This window comes from Alternaria conjuncta (genome assembly GCF_024043145.1).
Source record: "Alternaria conjuncta strain BMP 0040 chromosome Unknown scaffold_10, whole genome shotgun sequence".
NCBI classification, from domain to species: domain Eukaryota; kingdom Fungi; phylum Ascomycota; class Dothideomycetes; order Pleosporales; family Pleosporaceae; genus Alternaria; species Alternaria conjuncta.
Genome location: NW_026250099.1, coordinates 1,296,590 through 1,312,585, shown reverse-complemented (window position 1 = coordinate 1,312,585; position 15,996 = coordinate 1,296,590). Strand labels below are relative to the sequence as shown.

Here is a 15,996-nt window from a genome sequence, read left to right as displayed (position 1 = left end):
CGCACAGAAATCCCTTGACGGTGGTTAGAAGCATGTCAGGTGCATGTTGGAGAAAAGCGTACATGTTCTGATTGGACTGTCTCAAGCTCATACGCCGGAAAGGGCCTCCATAGTCGCCATTTGTTGTACAAGTACCGCCGAGTCGCGGTAGTCTTCGCATCAATACTGCTGTAAGCCGAACCTTTTGGGAATCGCATAGACACACCTTAACGCCAAATTCCGGGGATATTTACCAAGCGCCTCTTCTGCCTCCGCGACGACCGCCTCGTCCACCACGGAAGCCACCGCCACCGTATCCACCACCTCCTCCTCCCCAACCTCCACCGCCGCCTCGGTCCATGTCGCCGCCGGAGGGAGCGTAGGAATTGCGGGGTGGCTGGCGGTCCTTGAGCTCCTTGGTCAGGGCTTCGTAGGACTTGCGCATTTGAGCGTAGCCGAGATGCATCTTTCCGTAGAAGTGGTCTGCTAGACGCCGATCATTGTCAAGACGGCTGAGATACGCACCACATACGTCGCACACTTGAAGCTTCTGGTGACCAGACGGACCTCCGGTGTCTGACAGAGCACGCAGCTCCCTCTCGCGCTCCTCCTTCTCGGCTTTCTTGTAACGGACCTTGGTGAACTCTTGGACGGCCATGTTGACCATGCCTTCCTCGCCCATGATTTGGATCTCGAGCATACCGGCGTCGATCGATTTGGTCAGTTCGTTGATCGCTTTGAGCTGTCGCGCGTGAGCAGATAGTGCAGGTCCCCTGGCCGGGATACTTACAAGAGCGTTGGTCTGCCTGATCTCTTCAGGCGTCTTCTCCAGGCGGCGCTGAGCAGTGTCTATCTTGCGATTACAGCTGTCAATGTGATGCTGCATGTCGCGCATGTAGTCAAACTCGAATCCCCACTTGCGCTTCTGTTCCGCATCTGCCTCCTGGTACTCGGTCCGCAGCGCCTCGTTGTGCACCTTGGAACAGGGGCCCAGTTCGTTCTTGGTGTTGGTGAAGAGGTCGTGGGGGCAGTTGCCTACGAGGTAGGAGCGACAGACCTTGGTGTCGTTGATGTTTAGCTGGGGCGCGCGCTGGTCGGTTCCGCTCATGAGCTGTTCGCCCATAAGCTGCTCTGTGTCGCGTTAGCATGGTGTCGTATTAGTAATACTGATTTGAGAGAACCTACCAAGCAGCCTGCGCGTCTCTGCGGCGGCCATGATGTGTATTTATTAGGGATGCGCGGTTGGGTCGTGATGTGGAGAGCTGCAAGGTGAGTGACGGCCAAAAGAAATCGCGACCGCGGCAGTGCCAAGTATCCACGCCGGGTGACCAATCACCGGTGGGGCGCCTTCACTCCACATGTCCGCCGCAACCCCAACATCAAGGGCCTGTCGTCAGTCTTCCCGCTCACATTTCGCGTAGAGAGCGCTACGATGCTGCGATGCTCTCGTCTTTTTACTTTGTGTTGCTCAATGCCTTGATTGCATTCGTCTCCGCGGGCGCCGACTACAGCGAGCGCCTCCTCCTGCGACCCCTTCCCCAGAACACCCTTCTGGCCTCTTTCAACTTTCGGAGCAACGAAAGCGCCACTGCATTCGAACAGCAGAACTTCCGATACTTCCCGCGATCTTTTGGACAGATTTTGCAACATGCGCATACGAGGGAATTGCATTTGAGGTTCAGTGTTGGGAGATGGGATGCTGAGAACTGGGGACAGCGGCCATGGAACGGTGCAAGAGAAGGAGGGACCGGTGTCGAGCTGTGGGCCTGGGTAGAGGCTGATACTGAGGAGGAGTACGTTCTCTATGGATGACAGGAAGGATTCACGCTGATCATAGCAGAGCATTTGCACGATGGCTGAAGCTTACCAACGCTCTATCAGGCCTCTTTTGTGCCTCGATCAACTTCATCGATGCCACCAAGACCATACGGCCCGTCATGTCATTTGACCCCGAAGGCCAGCACCGTAACTCGTCCAACCTTCACCTCCTCCACGGCACGCTACCCCATGAAGTCGTTTGCACGGAGAACCTTACTCCTTTTCTCAAATTACTACCCTGTAAGGGTAAGGCCGGTGTATCCAGCTTACTGGACGGACACAAGTTATTTGACGCTTCGTTCCAAACCATGGCCATCGATGTGCGCCCAACATGTGAGGAGGGTAGCTCCAGCTGCTCAATAGAGATGGAGCAAAGCGTAGACATGGTCTTGGACATTGCGCGAGCCAAGCGACCCAGAGACAACCCTATCCCGCGACCTCTACCAATCAACCAGATGGAATGCGATACCTCCAAGCCATACAACGGGCACGATACCTGCTATCCCCTGAACAAGGGCACCGAGCCCGCCTGGACACTGGAGGAGGTATTTGGAAGACCGCTCAGGGGAGCCTGCCCACTCGCAGATCAGGCTGAGGGAGAAGCGAATAACGTTTGCATCAACTTGCCGCCGGAGCGCGAACTCCAGGTTAAGACCACAGGAGAATTCACCGAATCAAGACTAGCATCAGACACCCTCCGATGCTACAAGCTCCCCATCGGCGAAGACCTCGATCTCGTCCTACCCGAACAGAAGATGAAAACCGGTCTTGTCCGTCCCGATCCTCTAGTCTTCGCAGCACGATCCATCAACGGTCACGGCCAGGAACGCGGTAGTACACAGTCCGTCATCAAGAACCCGTCTACCACCAACGCAGTCGAGATAGTATACCTAGAGTCTCTGCCCTGGTTCATGAAGCCATACCTGCACACCCTCCAAGCCCACGTCGACACCACAGACGAAAGCCCCATCAAAGAAACCTACTACCGCCCAGCCGTCGACCGTAAGCGCGGCACCCACCTCGAGCTACGCATGGTCATCCCACCAGCCTCCACTCTCACACTCACTTACGACTTCGAGAAAGCGATTTTGCGCTACACGGAATACCCGCCAGATGCGAATCGAGGCTTCGACGTCGCACCTGCTGTTATCCGTATTCTTTCGCCGCAGTCAGGAGATAACAAGGGTATCTACGTTCGCACTACTTCGCTGCTTCTTCCTCTTCCGACGCCCGACTTCAGCATGCCATATAACGTTATTATTTTGACGAGTACGGTTATGGCGTTGGGCTTTGGCAATATTTTTAACTTGCTTGTGAGGCGCTTTGTGGGTGTGGATGAAGTGCCTACTATGGGCGCTGGAGGATTGAAGGGTATTATTATCGGGAAGATAGCTAGACTTAAGGGCCTGTTGGGGATGGGTTAAGAGTTGGTAATTCATGAAATTCTTCAACGATTTACGCGCTGCTGTCGCGCGTGTATGTGACTTCAGTCTGCATAAAGATCAAGCTGTTAACACTCAACGAAGCACATCAATTACGTCAACGTCATCAGGTACATCAAGCGGACACGTAGCTGGGGCCAGGCTGAAAGCCCGCAAGGTTGACATCGTCGCAAGGCTGGGCTGATCCCCGCATTGCCGACCCCAATGAGTGGACGCCATCTGCGGCAGGCGCACTGCTGCGCTGCGCCTTCTTGCAAAGTCTTATCATCTGCCCACTTTCCAGCCTTTCGCTCCGTCGCTCCTTCCATTACTGTGTACGCCCGCCATGGCCGAAGTGGCCGGCACCATTGTTGGTGTCATATCGCTTTCCCTCCAGTTGTACGACAAACTCTCCGAGTACACCAACGGCGTCAAAGACGCGAAAAAGAAGGCTGGACAGATTACCCGCGAACTGGACACACTGGTGGATCTACTCGAGTATCTGGAGACCGCTACTAGCAGGATGGACCCTACGACACCTATCGCGTTAGTTAAAGCTATCATACAGCAATGCGCGCTCTCCATAGAGTCGATTAGGACGAAAGTCGGAGATGATCCTCCTTCGACGAATTCCAGCAGATTATCGACCCAGTCGCGAAGATTGATTAAGAGGCTGGCATATCCGTTCAAAGAAAGCGATATCAAGTACTGGAGAGACGCTTTGAGCAGTATTCGACAGAATTTGCAGATTGCTTTACAGGCGTTAGAAATGTAATTGCTGCATCTGTGTGTGAGCGATGTGTCAGCTAACAGCTCCTAGGGATCAGTGGCAACGGAACTTCGCGACTGTGCAGGGACAGCTCGGTCAACTGTCGCTGAATACACAGATGATACTCGATCAGCAGCGACGCACTCAGACTTCGCCTAATGGTAATTTAATCGACCACAGCTGGAGCACATGCGCAGAGTTAGCCACCAGTGAACGACGTTCAAACTTCATACAGCCCTTCGTCGGCCAGCATGATCATATATCTGCCCAGGAACCTCCGATCGGAGTCAACTTCCCGAGTCCACCCGCAACATGGCGACAAAACGATATCAGCGACGCACTATTGCCAATATCTGCAGTTAGTCTGGAACAGGAGACCACTAATATTCAACATCTCGAGCGGAGAACACGAAATGTGCGATCCCAATTGATGAAGAGCTCGTATGCTTCCAGATCTTGCAACTGCCGCGAGTTTCACCACAAGAAACAATTCGTGCGGTCACCGTTCGTCATGTCGCGAATCGAATCGCAATTTCATGATCCAAGCTGCCAATTCTGGGTCTCTGAGAATCACGAAATGACGTTGAGCTTTGGCATGGTACTGTGCTGCTTGATATTTGGCCTCAAGATCCGTCTTTTCATGAAGATATCGATTGGAAGTGGCACATTCTCGATCATGCCAAACCTACTGTGCCATCGGATTGTTACGAAGTCCTCCCCAGCGTTCGCGCTGATTCATTCCATGGTCGATGCCTCCACTTCCACAAGAGAACCTCTGGATTTTGCCAGAAAGTTGACCCAGCTGTTCCAGGGGCGCGAGGCGTCACCGCATGATCGCTTAGAGGATGGGTCCACACTTTTACACGTGAGTTTTCGCTGACACCTTCTTGATAGCCAGAGCCTCGCTTAAAATGGAATCAGGCACTCTGTAAAGCCATCGGTTTTGTTTACGATCCTGTAAACCAAAGCAATGTTGAGACTTTTCGCTCTGCACTGAAGCAGCTTCTTGGCTACATGACTTATGCAAATGCATCAGACACCAACGCTTCTGGAAGGTAAACAAAATTGAACTTGGTTAGCCAGATAGTCACTAATTATTGGCACCAGTACATGTATAGACAGCCTTTTGTTGGGCTTGAGGGACAGGAGATCAAAGAGTTTCGGACTGGTAGCCATTATATTGGATCTCTTGCGACACGACCTAAAGATGTCTTTAGCAGTTAAGTATGCTCGAAGCGAAAGCTTTTGGGTTGAACTCTCCTTTACAGAGTTCCCAGATCCCTTTGTCGATCTTAGCACCACTAGGGTCGCAGCATTATCACGATCCGAAGTGGATTTCGGCAATGCGATACGGGAAAACCAGGCCGACGACAAGTCGCCAAAGGAAGGAGCGTTTAACTTATACCAGTTGACCACTCGTATGGGATGGGCGCCTGGCTGCCAAATACTCCTCAACGCCGGGCTCAGCTATTTGCCAGATCGGCCTCGCTCGCCATCGCTTCTCGTCACGGCGATGCACTCATTGAGTGAATCTATGTTGAATTTTTGGCTTGATCTGCGCGAACATGCTGATGCGGAATCTTGCAGAATTATTGGGAGCCTGGAATTCGCCGTTGTATACGCATTGAAGGCTTCTAAAGTAAGCCTAGCAGGAATTATCGCTTCGCGTCTTGTTAGACAAAGGCAGGAGTTACGACGTCTAACAGGATCATCGGGCATCTACTGCGAATGCGTCAGGAAATCAGAAGGCTTGCTTGACTTTCACGCCACTTGCGCCTTGCGTGTAATGGACAAACAGGGCTTTAGCGTGCCACCCTCCCTTCGGCCGAGTGAGAAGAGCGTATACAATGTCGATCTGATTCACAGTATGAACCTCCGCGCCTCGTCCAAATTCGAAACGATGACTACGCCAAAGGTCCTCCAGTTCCTGTACGACATCGGCTTCAGGGATATTTCGGAAGGGGACTTCGAATGCTGCCAGAATGTGTTTTGCTCGGCGTTACACCTCGCAGTAGCAAAGCACGATAATCATTCTCCCGATACACTATCTGAGATGTACGAAATCGCAGATTGGTTCGTTGGCAAAGGGGCAAGCATTTCCGATTGCTGGCCGGAGTGTAAGACCACCGCGATACATTGTATCAACGCAAAGGCAGCCATGATAGTCTCTGGGAGGTTGAGGCGGGTCCACAGATGGCCACATGGGTCTTGGAACGGAATCGCACCTAGGTTTCAGTATACGCTCACGGACGATTGCAAATGCAGATGTGGTACACAAGGATGTACCGGAGTTACATCTTTTTTCAACAATGCCTCGTCCTGGTTCGGTAAGAAAGACATTTTGACACTGATGGGTCCAGGCTTCGTCTTCAAAAATCAACGTCGACGCAGGCAAGCCTGATGGCTATTTACACGTATTGTACAACTGGTCTCAACAGCAACCGAGGATACGGAGCATAGATGGATCATCACCGAATTTATCCGACTGTGTGTCTTTGCCTGGTTAGGCATTCGACACACCTGTTGCAACCTCTACAGAATCATGCACCCTTGGTGCGCACACGACTTTTCACGTCCGCCTCCACCGCGATATCCTCCAGATGAACTTGAACGCATACAAGAAGAAGATGCGACTCTCGTTAGTCTGTTGGAAGATCTGGTACCTCGCTTCGATGTACGGTACGATACCCATGAAGGCGGCCTTCAATGTTTTGTCGAAAATGTCCTAAGATCGGAGATGGAGGTCCTGCTGAACCGATTGAAGCATGAAGATGAAGCGACTCATGCTGCGGGTAGACGGGTGTTAGGCGTTATCATGATCGAGGAATGCAAGAGCAATCTGGACGACATAAACGAGGATGATTCCTATGAGGAGGAGTCTGAGGACGATTCGCTTGACGAAAGCGAAAGTGATTCGCTTGACGAGCACGAGGTCGACGCATATGAATACTACTGAAGATGGGGGAAACATCACTGTGAATGGGTTTCAGAGTGGCGTCTGGTCACTTGGCGTCACTATTATCTTAGCAAGTAGTGTCTAAGCTAACGCATGCTTCTAGCCAGACAAGATTACTATATTCTTTTTTTCCTTAGAATGCGCGACACGAACAGTCGCTGCCCCTAGTGCTGCCAGCATCCAACCCTGCGCAAATACTTTCCTCGTCTGATATCGCTGATAAGAGAACCTTAGGAAATTCTTGGATGGTAACGAGACCAAGTACACGACAGACGAATTCGAGAGCAGCTTGATCCCTTTGATGAGCGATGCTGTAGACGAGCGCGAACACGGTGGTTGTACTTGCCTTTCACGCTCGTTGTATACACCATGTCATATTCTTTAGTTTGTCAATGTAGAACGTTGCGCGAATTTCGGGCAATTGCATAGCCGAGGGCACTATGTCTTTACACGCCTGAACATCTAACAGAGCAAGTAGACAAACAAATCTCATTACAAAATGATACAAGCCTACAATTCAGACCATCATACCAGCTCACAGCTACAAAGGGGTATATCCACTACAAGAAAGAAGACAAGCATCGCTCACGCACAACGGCAACCACAACCACGCTCACCACATCTAGTGGAAAAGATCCTGAGCCGCCACAGCAGTCGCCTGCGCCTTAGCAGCCTCATTCGCCGCCGCCATAGCAGCAGAAAGATCATTATCAACCTTCTGCTGCGAAGAACTTCCAGGCCGGTTATTATCGCCCGTTCCTTCCCGTTCTCCTACTGCGGCAGCAGCGAGATGTTGCAGGCCGGCCATGTTGGGTTCTAGCGCGGGGCTGGCTTGCTCAGGACCCGTGTAAGGGGGAGTGGAAGACTTCTTCTTGTGGAGTAGGTCGCCGATTGCGGTTTCCCAGCCTAGACCGTCGGAACTGCGGTGGATGATTTGGCCGTTTGATAAAGCGTCGCTCATCTCTTTGATGGTTGCGCTTGCTTCTGCTTTTAGTTCGCCTCGGTCGTTTAGTTCAGTGAGGGATGTAGCGACTAGAGCGGCGAAGATGTGGTGCAAGGGAGTGATCGCGCCGCTCATCAGGTTGCCGAGCAGGTCTTTGGTGACTTCGAGGACCTCGGCTGAAGGCAAATTCTGGCCTGAAAGTCGCGCGATGAAGACTCTGAGATACTGGTGCGCCAGATGAGGGGGAGAGTTACTCGTCAAGGTAGTCAGGTCGATGGACTGCTTGATCTCATCTAGTGCTCCGTTGAGGTACTCGGACTCCGTGGTTCCGGGTTTGAGCGCGGAAAAGGCGAAAGGAGCTGCTGGGTCGACATTTGGGATGCTTCCTGCGCGATTGACGTAGGCTATGCGGCCAACGAGTAGGGCAACACCTGATGAAGATTAGTCTTGGATAGGTGTCAATTGGAATGAGTTTGCACTTACGAGCGAGATAATAAGCGACTTCACCCAGAGCTGAGTAGTCATCTCGCGAAAGTGTTCCTGAGTATCTTCGAATCATCATGTCCGTCGATTGACTAGACGCGTGGAAACGGTCTATGATCAACGCAGTCCAATATACGCGGCGAGCTGTCTGATACACTTCGAGATCTTGTTCTTTCAGTCCAGCCAATGTTCTGGCATCATTTATTCCGACATCTGCAATACATGCTGAGATACGGGCCAGCAGTCCAGTAGTACTGCCTATGATGCTTGGGCCAGGCCTGTCAGATGCTGCAGCAAGCAGGATCAGTGACTGGCAGTACACCAGGTGGTTGTAGAGCCGTCGTGAGCTATCCGTGTCATGAAGACAATAGTTCGCCGCGTCGACTGAAGTAAAGCACTGTTGTAACAGCTGATTAAGACTGATATCGATAGGTGGCAGGGCCTTCGAGGCGATGGACCGGATACAGCCTTCTAGTACGAGGAAGAACGTCTCTCGCAACTTCGACGGACAGTTTGTAAGGCGGTTCAGTTGTGACTCGTGATGAGGTAAGACAGGCAGTGTGGGATGAATAATGTTGTAATACCTGAGATATGGTTTAGTGTCTGGCAAACTTCACATGTGCGGGTATACGTACGCCTTGAGAATCTCTTCGTGAGAGCCTGTGATAAGACTGCCGCCCAAACTCATTTCTCCAAAAGAGGTACGACGGTTGCCATTGAGCGACGAGTCTTGATCACCTAGCACAGGCAGACCATGTGCGTCTACAGATCCACCATTACCGCGATCCTGTGCGGACCAGTTGGGCCGGCTGAAAGCCTCGTGGAACCCGTCTGTCATGGAGTGAGTGCGCTGACGCTTGAACTGCGGTGGGCTCTGAGTATCGGGAAACGGCTGATCACCCAACGTTCCGAAATCGAAGTTATGCGACTGCGCCGGAGGATGGTGAATCTGGCTTTCGAGCGAATTAAGCCGGTCCGCAAGTTCTTTGATATAGCTGGAAATCGTTAGCAGACTCGCCAAACTGCACACAATCCACATACCCTTTGCTCGGGCCGCGCTTCATAGGCTGACGGCTGAACTGACAGCGGGCGCCAGTCCGTTTGCAACTAGAGCAGGCTTCTGGGCCGTTCTCGCTGGTCGCGTCGCATCGAATCTACCCAGCGTAAGCGCATGTTGTGCAGGATTGGAGGCATCGCATACCTTCTTCCTTCGGCATTCGTCGCAGGCGCGTGAGACTTTGGAGCGTTTGCGATTCGGGTCGTTGGGATCGTACGGGTCGTGGTGTCCGTCCATATTCATGACATGTTGCGCCATTTGCTGAGGAGAATGCGTAGGGCGCGTTGGGCCTGCAAAATGCGGATGCGCGCCCATTGCAGGCCCCATATGAGCCATCTGCTGGTACTGAGGCTGCTGGGGACCGACTGGGTGCATCATGTCTCCACCGTCGCGCAGCTGCTGTAGGTTCTCCTGTAGGCGCAATTCGGGATCAGTCAACTGGTGTTGCTGCGCGGGTGGTGTGCCATTCTGGTTCGCGTATTGGCCTGGCCCTCCTCCCATCTGCGTATCCGAGTCCCCGTAGCCAGCCATTTTTCGGCGCGTCGTATTCGAGATTGCGAGTAGAAATGTCGTTGGGAGTTATCCAGAGCACCAGTTCGGTATTGTTGCGCGATCGCGCGCGAGGTTCTGGTGTTGGAAAGCGAGAGGAGCGTGTTGTGTAAGAGGCCGCCGAGGAGAGTTGTGCGAGCTTTGCGATTTTTGCGCTAGCGTGAACCATGGCAAGAGGGAGCAGGTCCTCATGGCCTTGGATGAATGGGAAAGTGACAACAACATTATGGTGGTTGTCGTTTTCCTAAGACATGGGAGATGTTATCTGCTTGCAGCGTGGATCGGAAGCTACTAACTGGTCGGTGACGACGTCGCTGTTGGATTATCTTTTCACCGTACGCGCTCCGGGCGGCCAGTGGGAGCACCATGCACAGCCATCATCAGAAATGCCCGCACACTGCAACCGATGATGAATAGCATTACGGACGTCAAGAGACTGCTGAATTAGCCATGTTTCTCTGCTGTCTCTATACTGTTGCTGCGCGATATTGACCTCGTCCTGTCTATCATACGCTGATCCATTGGTGTTCAGATGATGGTTTTAGTGCCGACTTACTTGGGTCACCACACACTACAATGAGCTCGCCATAAGAAGTCCCCGGTGCACTTGGACACGTTGAGCAAGACGTTCAACAATTTCGAGCCATTGGTGGGTACGCGGTCTGGAGAATCACTGTATCATATGATATACGTACACCTGTTCACAGGTCACGATTATGTACAAGGCCAGTGCATACCGAATCCGAAGTCGTTCAATGTCAGATGCTGTAATTACTCCGGCTCTCGTAGATTAGCGCTACCAGAGTTCCACGAGACGATCAACGACTTGACGGCTGGCTGCAGCGTCAAGCTTAAGATCACCAGGATCTCCCGTATAAGAGCGGTGCAATACACCGACAGAGTATACCCCACGGAGAAGCCATGGGGTCCCGTTTCAAAAACATTATGCCAACGCTGTGCCCAGTGGTCCCAAGGGCTAGACGCTCTGTTGGATCTAAATTCCATTTGTCCCACAAAAGGTCAAATTCGTGTCGTCGGGCTAGCGCTCCCTGGGCCGGAGGATTCATGTGAGATATACAAGCGGGCACTGTACCTGAGAGTAATGGATAGGCTTGCTTCCGGTTCTATATGTGCTGGACGCTATCGACGCAGACAATAGTGATGATCTCCACTTGGCAACGGGCGACGGATGCTTCGAGTTACGGCCGTCGCGGTAAGGGAAACATGCTGACTCGACAAGCGAATCGCGTCCGCAATGAAACATGCCGTGCGTGGAGTCCCGCATGATTAGAGGCGGGCTGGCGAGGCCAGCGCAGCACAGGAGCAGGCTCCGTCGCAGGCGTCGTAGGCGTCCGGTGTGGATCGCGACGGCGGCGGGCTGGCGGATGGCAGGATTCATGCGGTGAGAAGGTGCTGCTAGCTCGCACCTGCACCCCCAGTGTCTAGCATCACGTTGCAGAGGTGTTAGGTATTAGGATTATACTAATTATTTATCTACTTTTAAGGTATTTCTACTATTATTATAAACTAATTATTTTTTATTATAAAATTTATTTTTTACTTTTATAGTTTTAGTTATAATTTTAGTAAGATTTTCTTTATATTATTATTATACTACTTTTAACTAAAGTTATTTAGTACTTTTAGTTATTTATAAATTAAAAGAATTATTATACTAGTATTAAAAGTAATAATTATAAAGTTATAAAGAAAAGTAAAAGCTTTATATTTTTATAAAGTAAATAAGTAAAGTTTTACTAAAAAGTTAAAAAAAGTAAGTATAAAAAACTTTACTTTAGCTTACTTATAAGCTAAAGCTTATATTTTTTAGTAATACTTTTTTTACTATATACTACTTACTTTCTACTAGTTCTTAGTATACTTAGAAAAGTTAAAGTGCTAATAAACTAAGTCTATACTATTTAAAATAGCTAATATATACTTATTATACTTAGAAATAGTTAGTAAGATAAGTATATAAAGTAGCTATATATTTTTTATTTATTAGTAAACTAATTCTATAGCGTAAACTAGTTTAAAAAGAGTAAAATCTATTACTAGTATATAAAAAAACGTATTTTTAAAAAAGTTAAAATTCTATATTTAAAAGTATAGGCATTAAGTAGACTAAAGCTTAAGTTTTTAGTACTACTATTTTTAGCGTAGTTAAAGCTTTTAAAATTTAAAGTAGTAAAGTAACTATTTTATAAATACTAATATCTACTTATAGTAAAGAGAATTATAATATAATTATATATTCTTAATAGCTTATAACTAATAGAACTATAAATTATAAAGTAATAAAATACTAAAATATTTAGTAAGTAAAATTATACTTCTATATATATACTCTTTATTCTTTATCTTTATTTTTATTTCTATTTTTATTTTATAGCTTATAGTAAATTAGAGATTTAAAACTTATTAAAGATATAAATAATAGCTTAAATTTAATACTAAAGCTATACTATAGATAATCTCTTAACTATATCTCTAATACCTCTTTTATAAGTTTTTTTAGTATTAGTAAGTTTAAAGCTAATTTTATTACTAGTTATATTACTTTTATTAATTATATTTTTATACTATATTATATTACTTATTAAAGCTTTTATAAACTACTTTAAAACTACTACTAAAAAGAAAGCTTTTAGTTAAACTATTTTAGTAATTATTATATAAACTATTATTAAAGCTATTATAAAAGCTATTATAAAAGCTATTATTAAAGCTCTTAAAACTTATCTTACTTATTTTTTTATATTATATTTTAAGACTACTAAAACTATTACTACTATTAATACTATTAAAATTATTATACTACTACTATAAAAGCTTCTAATATATAGACTAAAACTTTTTATAATTTTTTATTATAGCTAAGCTTTTAAGTAACTTACTAGTAATATATAAAAGTTTTTTTATAAGCTATATTTACTTTAAGAAAAGTAATAAAATAGTTATTATATTACTAGTATTACTTTTTTTACTTAAAGTAATTTATTAATTATTTATACTATATATACTTATAACTTTATATATAAGATTAAGCTATAAATAGCTCTACTTATAAAAATAAAAGTAGCTATTATATACTAGCGTAAGACGTTTATTAGAATTCTTAGCTAAAGTAATAATAAATAGACTAAAAAGAATAAAGTATTTAAAATCTACTTTTAGTATAATAATACTATTAAATAAATAGTAGCTATATTAGTATTCTACTATTATAGTTACTTTTAAAAACTAAGCTATAATCTTAGAGTAGTTATTTTTATTAGCTTAAGTTATATTATATTAATAGCTAAAAAGTTTCTCTTCTTAGTAAGACTTTAAAAGTAATATATTATTAGTTAGAAGTCTTAGTACTAATAGTAATATATACTAAATATATTAAAATTTTAAAATCTTTTAGTAGTTCTAAAATAAAAGCTAAGTATTTTTTAATATTTTTTTACTAAATAGAGTCTATAAAATTAGGTATAAAGTACTAATATATTTTTTATAATAAAGATAATTTTTAAAGTATTATATAAAAATTTAAGCGCTACTTATATAAAAATTTATACTACTTAAAAATAGAGAACTATAGTATTATAAGATTTATACTTATAGTATAGCTATTTTTACTACTATACTAAACTTATTAAATTATAAGTTAAATAACCTAAATTAGACACCTAGTCGCACCTGCACCTGCGCTTGCACTTGCATGCAAGTGTGGGATTCCCGCGCTAGCCCAAAGGAGCCGCCGTCATGATGGCTGATCGCGCTTGCTTCGAGCGTCGAGGTCTGAGCGCACTTGCCGATGACGCTAAGCCCCACAGCCAATTACACGCCGCGCAGGGCCGTGTGCGTTCCTCTTAACCTGTTCCTCCCGCTCGCTCTCTTCCCTCTCATCACTACCTCACCCGCACAACACCACATAGTATACTGGTCTGGTCGTTCCCAAGGAGCTCCGTCTAACGCTTTCGGCCAGCGCCTCTTGCGCTCGGTTCCCCTTTGATCTCCCACTCCACTCTCCACTCCATCCTGTCGTCCTCGGTCTCATTCCCCGGCGTTCACGGTTACAAGTCAGCATACCATACCATTGCCCAAGATACCCTCTGGCGTTTGAACTAGCTTCTTTTGAATCCTACTATTCTTCCCTGTATCTTTACCCAGACGCTCACACCGCGCGTGTGGCATTATTTCGTCATTTTTCGCCGCTTCTAGCCAGTTGGCTCCCTGGACCGCTCCTACCCAGCTGCTCGTAGCCAGCTGCGACGACCGCACTCGGCCGTTATCGCCCCGGTATGCCTGTTATCGATGGCGAGAAATGGGCTTGCTCGTCCTGCATCAAGGGCCACCGTGTGAGCGGTTGCAACCACACTGGTATGTCGCTCAGTGCGACGCTTCACGACCTTACAGTGCTAATTTCGTCTTGAAGATCGGGATCTCCACCACATCAACCCCAAGGGTCGTCCTGTCAAGCAATGCGAGCACTGTCGCGGTGCGCGCAAGTCCAAGTCTCATCACGCCAAGTGTGATTGTGGCGACAAGAAGGACAAGGACTTGCACAAAGACAAAGGCGACGCGAAGAGTGAGCTCACATCTGGCTTGGCCGTCGCCGACATCTCTGACATTACTCTAGCTCATGACAACCGCTGCCAGTGCCATTCCGGCGGCAAGTGCTTGTGTGGCACCAAGAAGGAAGAGATCGATCTCAAGATCGACACTACCCGGCAGACGCTCCACGATGCTCGCGCGAAACCCAAGTTGACTGCGACGCACTCGGAGAGCCACTTGACCGTCTTCGCAAACGGCCACCACAAGCCTTGCCATCGCAACAACAACTCGGCCCACGTCTCTGGCCTTCCGTACAAGATTCCTCGTCCGCATACGCTACACGGCCATGCCGCCTTCTCCGCTCTCTCGCAAGAGAAGAGTACTCGCAGCAAGCCTGAACCGCCCGCTACCCGCTCCATGGACACGCTTTCGTTATCGAACAACGACTTCCACACCATGTTCGGCTCTACACAGCGCTGTGCCGACAAGTCGCCGACTCCCAACGTCGGCGGTAGCCTCGACACATTCGGTTTCAACGAGATGTTCAGCAGTCAGCCCGGCGTCTTTCAACAAGACGGCGAGTCTCCCAACAGCAACGTCAGCGACACGTTCTCGAATCAGTGGCCATGGATAGCCAACAGTGTAACACCCGTGAACAGTACGTTCGGTCTGGGCAGCCTGTCCACTTCGCCATCGCAAGATTGTCTCCCCAATATGGATAGCGACTGGTTGACAGCATCTGCTGGTTTCGACCACGTCTGGTCTGCTACTGATCTCCCGCTGGACCCCAGCAAGTTCAACGACGACTTGGCGCAGCCGATCTCACACAGCGGAGAGTCCAAACTCAGCGGTCCCGGCCTTACTGTAGCGTCGTCTGCGCACTCGGAAATTGGAGAGCCAGCCCTCTTCGGTGACTTGGACTTCAAAGCCCCTCAGTCGGCTGCCAGCGAGTCGCTCTTCTGGGAAGATACCCCTGCGTATCGCTTTAGCACTGCCGTACCGAGTGAATCCGTCAACGCGCCCATGCCAATGGCCACTACGGCACCCATGCCGAACATGCTTGGCTTCGATCCTATCTACGCCAAGAGCATGACTGCTGCGCCAGCAACTATGACGAGTACCGCCTCGCCTGACTTTGCCGACACAGCCGCCCTCTCGATGCCTAGCAATTTCGAAGATGTTGTTCCCATGGACCCATGGCCTATAGATCAGACCAATGGTGCTTTCAACGCGATGAACAATTTTGATCTATCTTACACCAACAACGGTTGGTTTTAGACGCCTGCGAAGGGACAGCCAGCTCTCGCAGCTACTGTCGCTTTTGATGACGCCATGATTGATGACGCTGCTGGTGCGCGATGATACCAACGCCTAGGCGATCTCTATTCATATCTTCTTTTAGTCTTCACGACTACCCTTTTGACTATCGGTCGCCTGTGTATATTTTATGACCTGGCCCGAACCATTCGCTTG

The 15,996-nt window shown here is 48.0% G+C and overlaps 5 protein-coding genes across 5 annotated transcripts; 3 read left to right on the top strand and 2 right to left on the bottom strand.

The window, feature by feature from the left end:
* Nucleotides 1–229: 229 nt before the first annotated feature.
* J4E85_007493 (uncharacterized protein) lies at nucleotides 230–1,195 on the bottom strand (the record flags this gene model as incomplete). Its single annotated transcript, XM_051471725.1, has 3 exons — nucleotides 230–721; nucleotides 770–1,110; nucleotides 1,165–1,195. The coding sequence occupies 3 exons, from the start codon at nucleotides 1,193–1,195 to the stop codon at nucleotides 230–232; spliced, it is 864 nt and encodes a 287-aa protein (XP_051324799.1).
* A 224-nt stretch (nucleotides 1,196–1,419) lies between these two features.
* Nucleotides 1,420–3,221, top strand: J4E85_007492 (uncharacterized protein; the record flags this gene model as incomplete). The annotated part of the gene is made up of 2 exons (XM_051471724.1): nucleotides 1,420–1,772; nucleotides 1,820–3,221. The coding sequence occupies 2 exons, from the start codon at nucleotides 1,420–1,422 to the stop codon at nucleotides 3,219–3,221; spliced, it is 1,755 nt and encodes a 584-aa protein (XP_051324798.1).
* A 343-nt stretch (nucleotides 3,222–3,564) lies between these two features.
* On the top strand, nucleotides 3,565–3,993 carry J4E85_007491 (uncharacterized protein; the record flags this gene model as incomplete). The annotated part of the gene is made up of 1 exon (XM_051471723.1): nucleotides 3,565–3,993. One exon carries the CDS (start codon nucleotides 3,565–3,567, stop codon nucleotides 3,991–3,993), a length of 429 nt encoding a protein of 142 aa, XP_051324797.1.
* Nucleotides 3,994–7,565: 3,572 nt separating this feature from the next.
* J4E85_007490 (uncharacterized protein) lies at nucleotides 7,566–9,957 on the bottom strand (the record flags this gene model as incomplete). Its single annotated transcript, XM_051471722.1, has 5 exons — nucleotides 7,566–8,317; nucleotides 8,370–8,953; nucleotides 9,005–9,364; nucleotides 9,411–9,523; nucleotides 9,571–9,957. 5 exons carry the CDS (start codon nucleotides 9,955–9,957, stop codon nucleotides 7,566–7,568), a joined length of 2,196 nt encoding a protein of 731 aa, XP_051324796.1.
* Nucleotides 9,958–14,270: 4,313 nt separating this feature from the next.
* On the top strand, nucleotides 14,271–15,801 carry J4E85_007489 (uncharacterized protein; the record flags this gene model as incomplete). The annotated part of the gene is made up of 3 exons (XM_051471721.1): nucleotides 14,271–14,349; nucleotides 14,405–14,557; nucleotides 14,609–15,801. The coding sequence occupies 3 exons, from the start codon at nucleotides 14,271–14,273 to the stop codon at nucleotides 15,799–15,801; spliced, it is 1,425 nt and encodes a 474-aa protein (XP_051324795.1).
* Nucleotides 15,802–15,996: the final 195 nt, after the last annotated feature.